The following is a 12,064-nucleotide window of genomic DNA, read 5'->3' as shown; positions in this document are numbered from 1 at the left end:
GTAAGAAAGTACGTTAGAAAAGAGATGCATGATAAGTGATGCTTTGTGAATTGATTAGAACAAGTTTTCTATAATGAATTAGCCAGAGGAAAACAGTCTGTAAATCTGATCAATGTTACAAAAAAATTACTCTTCATATGGATTATTTTGTACTGCAATAGGAAAAAGGAGAATTTTTAATGCTGACTGTTCAACCATCGAGAAGCAATTATACTTTGGAAGCAAACACACTGTTCTGGAAAACCAAAAATAAACTAACTTCCATGCCATCCACCAAAGCTAAGCAAAATTTTCAAAAGCCTATAGAAGAAGTGAATTTTTTCTAATAATTCGTATATATGCAAGTATATACATAAACATACATGATTTGACAATCTTTATATACAGGCAGCCCCTGACTTACAGAGATTCAACTTTAAATGGTGTAAATTTCAGCAATTCATATTTACAGCATATTAGCAATTTACCTTCATGTTGTTACTATGATTTAATTTCTTTTTAAGAGAGAGGGTCTCACTCTGTTACCCAAGCTGTAGTGGCAGCATCGTAGGTCACTGCAGCCTTGAACTCCTGGCCTCAAGCGATCCTCTCGCCTCAGCGTCTGGAGTAGTTGGGATTACAGGTGTGCGCCACTGCACTTGGATTATTACAAAATTTTATGCAAACTACATACAACTTACATTGCCCAGTGAGCTTTCTCCTTTCTTTTAATAATAAAAGCCAAACCTCTTTCATTAATAAACATGCTAACCTCTAAGAAATGGGTATGTTACAGGTCAGTAAGAATCATACCACATAGTGTACTTTCACATCAGTGATAGCTTATTAAATATGGTTTTAAAGTATAATTATCATACAAATTGGTATTTAAATCTTGGAGTGTCATAGATCTCTACTTGGATGCCAAGTGGAATCCCTGAACTTTTCCTCAGCCCAACCTACTCCTCTGCAGTCTTTCCCATCTCAGTAAATAGTAACTCCTTCTTTGTAGCTACTAAATCCAAAAACCATACACCCATCCTTGGTTCGCCAATTTGTCAGGAAATCTTCTCAGTTCTACCATCAAAATATATCCAGAATGGGATATCTTCTCACCACCTCCATAGATAACATCTGCTTCCAACCACAATCATTGCCTGCCTGAATGACTACAGGAGCTCCCTGCTCCTGCTCTTTCTCCCTCAAAATCCATTCCCAACAGCTCTGCCAGCATGACCCTTACAAAGAGAAGGCAGTTCATGTTACTGCTCTGCTTAGAGCCCTTCAATGATCTGGAGTATAAGAGCCAAAGTTCCTCCTCCCACAAACATTCCGTTATCTCGACTTCAATTCCTATCACTCTCCCCATTCACTCTGCTCTGGTCACTCTGGTCTCTTGACCCATCTTTAGGGCCTTTGCACACAGTTATGCACAATGCATCCTGTCTCAGGGCCTTTGTACACGCTGTTGGAGGGTCTGCTCACATGCATCCTGTCTCGGGGCCTTTGCACACACTGTGGGGGCCTGTACACCTGCATCCTGTCTTGGGGCCTTTGCACACGTTGTTGGCAGCCTGTGCACATGCATCCTGTCTCAGGGTCTTTGCACATGCTTGTACCACTGTTTGGAATGCTTATTCCCAACAAGGCTCACTTGGGTTTTTGCTCAAACATGGCCTTCTCAGGGAGGCCTTCTTTGACCACCATATTTAAATTTGAAACGCCCATTTTCTCAGCTCCCTCATCACCCCATCTCCATTTCCACGTTACTTTTCTTCTTAGTACTTTATTACCATCTAACAAATTATTCAGCAATCTGTCTCCACTCCTACTCCCAACACAGAAGTGCTAGAAAAGGAGGATGTTTGTTTTGATCTCTGTTGAAACTCCAGTGCCCAGAACAGCATCTAGAATGTAAAAGGCACTCAAAAATATTTTTTAAATAAAATCCAGAAATAGCATTATAAGAAAGTTATATTCTATAAATACCAGAAGAAAATGCCAACCAGAGCTAAGGTGGTTCTCTCTCGACAGAGGCCACAGGAATGGGGAGGAAGGGGAGGAAAGGAGACTCCCACTTTGGGTTGCCGGTCATCTGCATCAACCAAATGCATATAGTACTTGGAAGAAAACATACAATTTTAAGTTATTTTTATTTTTTTATTTTTATTTTTTGAGATGGAGTCTCGTTCTATTGCCCAGGCTGGAGTACAGTGATGCGATCTCAGCTCACTCCTAGCTCCACCTCCCGGGTTCACACCATTCTCCTGCCTCAGCCTCCCGAGTAGCTGGGACTACAGGCGCCCGCCACCACGCCTGGCTAATTTTGTATTTTAGTAGAGACGGGGTTTCACCGTGTTAGCCAGGATAGTCTCGATCTCCTGACCTCGTGATCTGCCCGCCTCAGCCTCCCAAAGTGCTGGGATTACAGGCATGAGCCACCGTGCCTGGCCACAATTTTAAATTATTTTAAATAATTTTGGTATGAGGAATACAAAAGAAAACAGAAGACAAAAGGAAGTGATTCACAGATTTGTGAAAAGAAAAATACTTATATGCTCTAAAATATAGCACAGAAAAAGTTAAAACACAACCAGAAGACCAGAAGAAAATGTGAGCAACAGAGAAGGGATGAATATTCATAATAAAAGAAGAGCTCATCAAATTAACAGAAGACTGATGAATAACCCAACCAAAAAAGGGGGGTTAAGAAGTGGTTAAGAGGAAAAAAGTGGGAGGGGGAGGAAAACTACTAAAAAGTCCCACAATTACAATAAGTCACAGAACATTTTAACACGTTTGCTAAACACATATGTTTATCATAAAATAGCTTTGCCATTTATGTTAGCATGTTGCTTATGGCCTTGTTTTAAAACCACATAAGATCTGTAGGAATTTTTAGGATTTGGCTTTGCGGGAAAAACAGAATTCCACAAGACAATCAATTTTCTCAAGCTATTTGTAACAAAGTAACTTTTTAGCAATATGTTCTTTTTTAAATGGGAGACTATGATCAAACTTGCTTATTCTACAAAAGAACTAATGTCAAATCTTTGATCATTAGTTGAAGTGTTACCATAAAAGAAGATACTTTTATCAGCAACACTATTCATTTATCTGTCCTACTATTTCACTGTGGAAGGACGTATTCTTTTAAAAGTCTTTTATATCGTATGACTCTCTTCTCAGGTATCCTCCTAGGTTTCCTTATCGTGGTGGTTATCTCAAGGAACTTCTAGGTGCACAAACCTTGTGGTTGTCTCTTGCACACATTAGAATAAGTATTTAGACCAGGAGGACATAAAGAAATGCTGTCATGATGCACATATACTAAAACACACTGGCCACATTTTTCCCTTTGCCATACTCAAGGATGGAAATGAAACTATTTTTTCTAAGACCAAGAGTTGAAAGGAGTGAAAAGCTGGTACTTTATAATCCCAGCTACTTGCGAGGCTGAGGCAGGAGAATCACTTAAACCAGGGAGTCGGAGGTTGCAGTGAGCCAAGATCACGCCACTGCACTCTAGCCTGTAGACAGAGCGAGACTCCATCACAAAAAAAAGAAAGAAAAACAAAACAAAACAAAACATAAAATCCTGTCAAAGCCAGGTAGGCAGAAAGACCTTAAGTTATCCATTTGCCAATAGGAATATATTTTGCATATCAGCCCTTGAAGAAACATGTTGTCTCGTTTTTCTAGAAACACTCTTGGGTTACCTTTACTTCCCCATGGTTGAGAATATGGATACAAAGAAATACTTTGCTCTTGTAGCACAAGCACCAGTACAACTGTTAGGATAATGGTAACTGACAACCTGTCTGGGAATTGGCAAGTAATGAGGAATGGTGTGGACTGCAATGAACTGGAGTGCTCTTAATCTCTCCATTAAGGAATCAGTTATAACACAGCTCAGCTAATTATTATTATTTTGAGACAGAGTATGGCTCTGTTGCCCAGGTTGGAATACAATGGTGCGATCTCAGTTCACTACAACCTCCACCTCCTAAGTTCAAGCAATTCTCCTGCCTCAACCTCCTGAGTAACTTGGATTACAGGCATGCGCCACCATGCCCAGCTAATTTTTGTATTTTTAGTAGAGATGGGGTTTCGTCATGTTGGCCAGGCTGGTCTTGAACTCCTGAGTGTCCTTCTCCTCCAGAGTGTCTGTGAGCCACCAGTTTGATATGAATTATTACATGATTCATGCTATTCTCATTCTACTTAGATGATCCCCTGCCTTCTTCTATAATTGGGTGATGTAGAATGGTCTCTTGGAAGCACAAAGTTCACCACCTTTTCCAAAGAAATAATTTTGCTGGGCCGTGTGTTATCTGTATGCTTAACTTCACCTGCTAGTGCCAAATTCTTTTATCTAAACCCTGCCGTAGTCTTAAATTCCACCCAATCTAGTCTTATTTGGACGTTTTTCTCGAATGGAATTGATTTCTAAAACTGTGTTTCTAGACTATTACCTCTCACTACTAAAAGCAGAGAACTTACCAGGACACCTGTCCATAGCAGTGGGGAGAAAGTCAGAAGAGAAATGTAGGTGAAGATAAGTTTAATGCCTGTAACAATTTCTGGAGTCTTGCTTTTGTTTGTATTAATAACATCCCTTGGCATCTCCAAACTGGAGATTTCCTTAGAAAGTTAATCATAAGTTGATTATATTGGGGGCTGTTCAGCCGACGGTTATTTAGAGGGGTTATGGGAATAATAAGTCACAAGGAAACAAAATCAAAAGATATTTGAAAGAAAAGTTATTTTGAAGCTTTGAATCATTTAACGGTTAACCACAGTTAATGATTTCCTTTTTCAGGTATTCAATTCTTTACCATTGGCTCAGTCATCTCTGCCTATAAAAATGAGATCATCCTCTCTCCCACTGCAGCACTCCAATCCTCAACTATAAAAACTGCCTCGGACTCAACTGTGATCCCTCCTCTGCTGTCAGCTCTGTCACTCCGTGACACCTTGCAATTTGGCTTCTGGTGACAATGTTTCTCAGATGTCAGCAGTGATTTTGCATTGCCAAATTCAATGGCATTTTGTCAGAACTCATTTTCTTTACGTGTTCTAAAGAAGCCCACATTTCTGATCACCCCTTGCTTTTGCACATCAATGTATAATATATTTACTGATTAAATACTCATTTTACAACACTCCTAAATGCTAGAAGACAGACACAGATTTAAAATCCATATTTTGTTCTTTGGATGAAATTTCATACAAAGAATAACACTGGGTGCCAAAATCTGGCAAAACTTTAATAAATGTGTAAATTACTTAACCTAAAACTTATGATCTCACATTATCCAGTACCAAACTAAATTTCCAGGCCCACCATCTACATATCATCGAACTTAAATATGTCCAGTGCTCTGCAAGTCATCTCTTTTCATGCTATTCTCTTCTATCTTTATCCCCCACACTACCTGGAATTACACCTAAACCTTGGTGTCCAGCTCTTATGGCCTCTCTTGTGGGACTGGGTCTCTGGTTGCTTCAGGCTGAGATGATCACCACCTTTTCAGAATCACAGCATTTTATGTGACAGTCATCAGATAGTGCTTTACGCTGCAGTTTTCTATAATCTCTACTGTCTGATTGACTGCGTATAAGCCCTTAAAGTTAGGGAGTAGGTACCACTCTTTCTGTTTTTGAGAGATATGGAAGTGTGCAGTGATGGCCGTCCACATCTTCACACCTCCCTGTACCCAAGCTCTCAGGGGGTCTCCTTCCACAGTAACCCTGGCTTGGCCATGAGGCTTGTTTCATCCAATGAGACATTAGCAGATCTGATGCAAGAAGAGGCTTCCTGAGCATTTATGTCCTGGAGACTGTTTTCTCTTGCTGTTCTCTGGAACTCTGAGATCACTGCATAGCCTAGCTTTGCGAAAGGTGAAAGGCTCCATGAAACACAAACAAGCTCCCCGACCTGAGCACCCCCAAACCAACCAGACCCCAGCCAAGACCCCAGACTGAACAGATCCACCAAGTTGACCCAGGCCAGAAGAACCACATTGCTGACCACAGTATCAAGAGAATAAATGCTTGCTGTTTTAAGCCATTACAGTTTCTGGTGATGTAGGGGGAGGTGTTAATGGATGTACCGGGTATCTGGCACACTATATTATTCTGAAATGAGTAAAGAATACAATTTTAATAAAATGTCTTTCATCATTCAATTCTTACTTAGTAGATTTTCTCTAGCCTAGAAATTGAAATACTCCATATATCTGGAAAGGGTTTTCTAGTTTGTTTTGTAAAATGAAAAATCAAAAGGCAGCAATTGTAAAAGATACAGCACAAATATTCTGTCTCTGTAGATGGGGATGTGACTTCAGGATGCTCCATTTACCATCTTTGAGTCCTCAGGTAAATACTGTAAACTTTCTCGACCTTTGTTTCTTTTTCTTAAAATAAATACAATACCACTAACCTCACAGTATTAGAGAGAATGCACAGTAAATACCAAATACAGTCTCTGGTGCATTTCTTCAATAACCAGGAGATATTATCATCATACATAATTATTAATCTTAAAATAAGAGAGCTGAAGCAGCTGATCTCTACATGTGTTTCTGGCTGGGCATGGTGGCTCATGCCTATAATCTCAGCACTTTGGGAGACCGAGGCAGGTGGATTGCTAGAGCTCAGGAGTTTGAGAGCAGCCTGGGCAACATGGTGAAACCCCGTCTACCAAAAATACAAAAAAATTAGCTGGCCATGGTGGTGCAGGCCTGTAGTCCCAGCTACTTGGTAGGCTGAGGTGGGAGGATGGTTTGAGCCTGGGAGGCGGAGGTTGCAGAGTCGAGATCATGCCATTGCACTCCATACTGGGTGACAGAGCCAGACCCTGTCTCAAAAAATAATAATAATAAAAGTGTGTCTCTACACGATTCACTCCCTCTCACTACTAAAAGCAGAGAGTTTGTCATGATGCCTGGATGTGGCAAGAGTGGGAAAGTCTGAAGGTAAAACATTAGGGAAGATCATTTTAATGCTTTGAGCAATTTCTAAATATTTTTGTGTATAACAACCCTTGGCATCTGCAAACTAGAAATTTTTCCTGCCAATACAGATTAGAAAGTTGGTCATAAGGCTTACTTATATTTGGGGCTGTTCAGTCAATGTTTACTTAGGAGGGGCCTGTGGGAATAAGAAATCATAAGAAAACATAAGCAAAAAGTGGCCGGGCATGGTGGCTCACACTTGTAATTCCAGCATTTTGGGAAGCCAAGGCGGGCAGATAGCTTGAGGTTAAGAGTTTGAGACCGGCCTGGCCAACATTGCGAAACCCTGTCTCTACTAAAAATACAAAAATGAGCCAGATGTGGTGGTGGGTGCCTGTAATCTCAGCTACTCAGGAGGCTGAGACAGGAGAATCACTTGAACCCAGGAGGCAAAGGTTGCAGTGACTCGAGACTATGCCACTGCACTCAAACCTGGGTGACAGAGTGAGACTCCATCTCAAAAACAACAACAACAACAAATAAGCAGAAAGTTGTTGGGAAGAAAAAGGTTGTTTAGAAGTGTTGATTAATTCACAATGAACTAGGTAATTAGAAAAGTCCAGATGCCATTAATTGTGTAAAATTGCTTAGTGCCAATAGGATGCTTTTTCATTCTCTATCAAAAATTATATAATTATATTATCTTACATCAAAAATATAAATTAGATTAATATAAAGATAGGGCATCTGGAACATTTCTGGAATATAATAACCAAAGCACACTAGGAAACCCTTTGTGTCCAGCCCATTGAGCCTGGGTAACGTGAAGGTGTGTGCCACCCCCACTGAATCTCAGAGCATGCGCGTGCAAATGCGCTCATTTCAGATAAAACGATGTAATGACTTCGAGGAAAGCAACAGAAAGAAAGAGATCCTCCTCCGTGGCCAAGTGCTCACCTATATAGGTTCCACTGTTGTTACCAGCATAGTCAGCATCTTCTGGATGGAGTGTAAAAGCATACAGAACAAAAGCCAAGAAATAAAGCAGAACAGTTAGAAGGCCAGCCGCAGATGCAAAAAAAAAAAAAAAAAAAATCCACCTAAAACAATTAGGTAAAGCACAGCATACAACAGCCCTTGCAATGCCATTCTTAAACATAAAACAGTTTGTTTTATATTTAAGTTTAAAGTGACATTTTGAAATATCATGCAGGGTTTTGTGTGTGTGTGTGTTTTTTAATTCCCCCTACTTTCTTCGGTGGTTTCTTGATCCAGGTTCAAGAAAATTATACGAGACTTGTCTGAGAGGTTTATATTTTCTTTCTTTCTTTCTCTTTCTCTCTCTCTCTCTCTCTCTCTCTCCTCCTTCCTTCCTTCTTTCTTTCTTTCCTATCCTTTCTTTCTTTCTCTCTTTCTCTCTTTCTTCTTTCTCTCTCTTTCTTTCTTTTTTTTTTTTTTTTTTGACAGAGTCTTGCTCTGTTTCCCAGGCTGTAGTGCAATGGTACAATCTCAGCTCACTGCAACCTCCGCCTCCTGAGTTCAAGCGATTCTCCTGCCTCAGCCTCCTGAGTAGCTGGGATTACAGGCGTGCACCACCACGCTGGCTAATTTTTGTACTTTTAGTAGAGACAAGGTTTTGCCATATTGGTCAGGCTGATCTCGAACTCCTGACCTCAGGTGATCTGCCCACCTTGGTCTCCCAAAGTGCTGGGATTACAGGCGTGAGCCACCGTGCCTGATCTATATTTTTAAAGTTAAGAAAATAATGCCATCGGATCCCTCAAAGGAAATTTATTTTTGTAAATCAGGCTGTTAGATAATAGGTAAAATACAGCACTAATTTTGGCTCACTGGATTAGACAAAAGATTAAGATGAAAATACGGCCTTTCTATTGATAAGAAGAGATTTCATTTTGGGAAGTAACAGGAGAACGTTATTGCTATTTTTGTAAAGAACCGATAAAAACATTTGTAAAGTAAGCAATGAGCTAGTATTTTGAAGTCACATGAATACTAGGCTATACGTATCTTAAAAACTTTATTTAAGTAGTGGGGTACTTATTATTTTAGGCCTCTTTCTTGTGGAACTAGCAGCATAGACTGCACAGAAATCAAATAATTGAGGTGCCCCTAGATCCTACATCAAAATAAGTCTGTCAATACATTTGAATAATACTGTTTATTTCATTCACATTTAAGACTACTGACAGAATAAAAATATAATGTATTATTTCAGATTACATTCTATGTTTCTGCTCCATAAAGCAAAAAAAAAAAAAAAAAAAAAATTTATATTTTTTTCTAAAACAAAGTCCAACCACAATTTTTGGTATTGTAACTTCACGATGGATGTTTGGATGTACAACAGAGTACATTTATAAGTTGCTTGTTATATTCAATTTAATCCTACATATATGTGCACTAAATAAAATTACTAGACTATGCAGGGTAACTTACACATGTACCTTTAATTTCCTCTGAGAAGCACAAAGAAAATGAGAAAGGAAATGATTAAATGTACAGAAAATACAATTAGAATAGGAAGACGTTGCACCCAAAGAAAAAAAAATCCACCTACCACACTCAACTGTTTCCTCATCTTAGAAAAGCCAAAGGAGAAAACAAACGTATTTTAAATGTTTCAAAATTATCAGTCAACAAATACATAGAATTTATGCAAAACTACATTTTAGGCTGCACTACAGGCTTGTTTTAAAAAGAATGCATACACTTAAGTTGTCAAAACATAGTCCTTACATAGCTTATCAAATAACCAAATGGGAAAATAACCAGAACAAAACCTTCAGAATTTCTTTCAAAATAATGTCTTCATTAAGGGGATTATATTTATTTTCATAGAACAGTTTTGTTTGTAAATCAATCTGCTCAATGCTTAAATTTCTTGATAAAAATAGTGGAAAGAAGAAAGGATATTAGAAACAACAAATTTTGTCCTTAACATATCTAAATACCCTGTAAATTTCACAATAACCTGACAATTATCAATGTAATACACATATCAAATGAGTTATGCAGAATCATTTATTTTTATTGTCTGTATTATCTGATGAAAGGTATTTTAGAAAGTAATCCTAAACAGTTCCTAAATTACTAATAAAATAGCAATTTAAAAGTTAAATATGACTTCAGAGACTCGCTTTCAGTTAAGGGTGGAAAAAGTACTGGCAATATTACAGAGGGAAATCTAACTATGAGTTAAGGTAAAACGCATTTCACTACATGACCTCAGAGCAAATAGGAGTGATCAGAACAGTTCTCCCCTCGTCCATCCAAGCTACAGAATAGCGGCCAAAGAAAACACTTCCAGGAAAGTGTATACCATTGTATTTTTATTTTTCAAATACCTATGGATCCTTAAACTATGTTGGCTTGGTTTGATCAGTATTAGAAATATCACAAGCAAATCATTATAATTATTCAGGCTCGTGCTTTGAATCACCCAAGTTGTGACTTTATTTATGCATATGTCTTAGTAACTCTGACCTGTCATGTGCATCTAAAACAAATTGTTAGAAAACAAGAAATAAACTATATGATGCGGCTTAGGCAAACAGCTAGGCGTGATGGACATCAGATGAGTCACTTTAAAATCTCAGGTACTCCCATTATAAAGTGGGTTGCTAAACACAGAGTCTATTTTTTATAAGACCAATGGGATAGATTAAATACTACACCCTCGATTAAAGATTTAGTGCCATGGAAATCAAATGATAAAAGCCATACCACAAAAACCAACAAAAAATTAAAACACTAATGCCAATCCACAAAAAATCTGTAATTTATATCACATATAGTATATATTTCACATTCTAATAAAATGTCATGAATATGCTGTATAAATTTGCAAGAGAATGTTTCTCCATAAAATTTTTAAGTAGGGAACGATATTTTTATATTACTGATATAACCCCACACATATATTCGGTAGCAAGTATTATGCTTAATGAACATCCAGTAAGAAAATGAAAGGAACAGAATTTCTTAGCAAGTTTGAACAAAGGGGAAAAAATAAACAAAACGCTCATCTCAGAAGAGAGTTGGGATAGTCACACGATTATTACTATGTGGAAAGCACTGTTCTGTGTATACTACAATACACAAACTTATTTAATTCCCCAACAGTCTACGAGGCCAGTACTATAATCTCCATTTTTTTCAGATAAGAAAGAACCCTATAGTAAATTCTCATAATTTTATGTTGCTTTGGCATCCATTGTGAATCCAGGCTTAACTTTCTCATATCAGAAACAGGTCTTAGTTGCCCTTGACATAGCTTCAAGCTCTCTGCCTGGTCTGACTTCCTCAAGGCAGCCCATCCAGAAATCTGCCTTATACAACTGTTTGCTGGTGACCATCTCACTATGGGACATACAGATACAGCATATGTGACTCACTCCGTGACCCCTACACCCCACATGGACCTTGCAATTATGCTGTAGGGACCAGCTCTCAGTCACAGCATAACTCCACGGAACTCATGCCTGCTTTCTTTAGACCCACTATTTAGAACTCCCAGAAGGAAAACTTGCTTGGATAATGCCCTGGACCACAGTGAAGGCTTTGGTCCCCCATCTCTCTTGCTCCTCACACACTGGTTGAGTCTGTGTCCCAGAAACTTCTCACACACTGGTTGAGTCTGTGTCCCAGACCTCCTCCTGTTGGCCCTGTGAGGCATGCTGCCCTCCTCTCCGGGATCTGTGAGTAATACACTGCCTCTGCTATTTCATGCACCCCTGCTATTTCATGTTGCCTCCTCTGTGTCTCACCTGCCCGACACACCTGAATCTACAGGTTTTCCTGGTCAGGGCATTCCTAGAGGGTGGCTATCTTGGTAGGAATAAACTGGAAACAGGTCAGACAAGAGCCCCAAGAGTGTCTGTCAATATAATCAAGTCCCTGTGAGAGAGGACATCTGGTCACAGGTGGACACTTAGGCATTAGGCCTTCCACCAAGAGAAAGAAGTATCCCATGAAAGGCACACTGCAGACAGCCATGACCACCTCCCCTGCATCAGGGCAGGGCTAGAGTTTATAGCCACTCTCTAGAGAGAGTTCAAGAACTAATTAGAACAAAAAAAAAAAAAAAAAAAAAAAAAAAAAAAAAA

The 12,064-nt window shown here is 39.0% G+C and overlaps 1 protein-coding gene across 6 annotated transcripts in view; it reads right to left on the bottom strand.

The window, feature by feature from the left end:
• The window catches only part of MPP7 (MAGUK p55 scaffold protein 7), a 264,439-nt gene that overhangs the window by 45,720 nt on the left and 206,655 nt on the right, over positions 1-12,064 (bottom strand). For 3 of the 6 annotated variants that reach the window (XM_017861696.1, XM_017861699.1, XM_017861697.1), the window contains exons 12-14: positions 9,517-9,537; positions 9,404-9,415; positions 7,896-7,937 (exon numbers count right to left, since the gene is read on the bottom strand). The exons of 1 other annotated variant lie outside the window; for it this stretch is intronic. In XM_017861696.1, the coding sequence (XP_017717185.1) occupies positions 7,896-7,937; positions 9,404-9,415; positions 9,517-9,537 (75 nt within the window). The remainder of the gene's footprint in view (positions 1-7,895; positions 7,938-9,403; positions 9,416-9,516; positions 9,538-12,064) is intronic. 2 more of the 6 variants (XM_017861698.1, XM_017861700.1) reach the window with 2 other exon arrangements.

The sequence above is a fragment of the Rhinopithecus bieti genome, unplaced genomic scaffold (assembly GCF_001698545.2).
Source record: "Rhinopithecus bieti isolate Rb0 unplaced genomic scaffold, ASM169854v2 scaffold_58095, whole genome shotgun sequence".
Taxonomy (NCBI): domain Eukaryota; kingdom Metazoa; phylum Chordata; class Mammalia; order Primates; family Cercopithecidae; genus Rhinopithecus; species Rhinopithecus bieti.
This window is presented reverse-complemented; position numbering and strand designations above follow the sequence as displayed.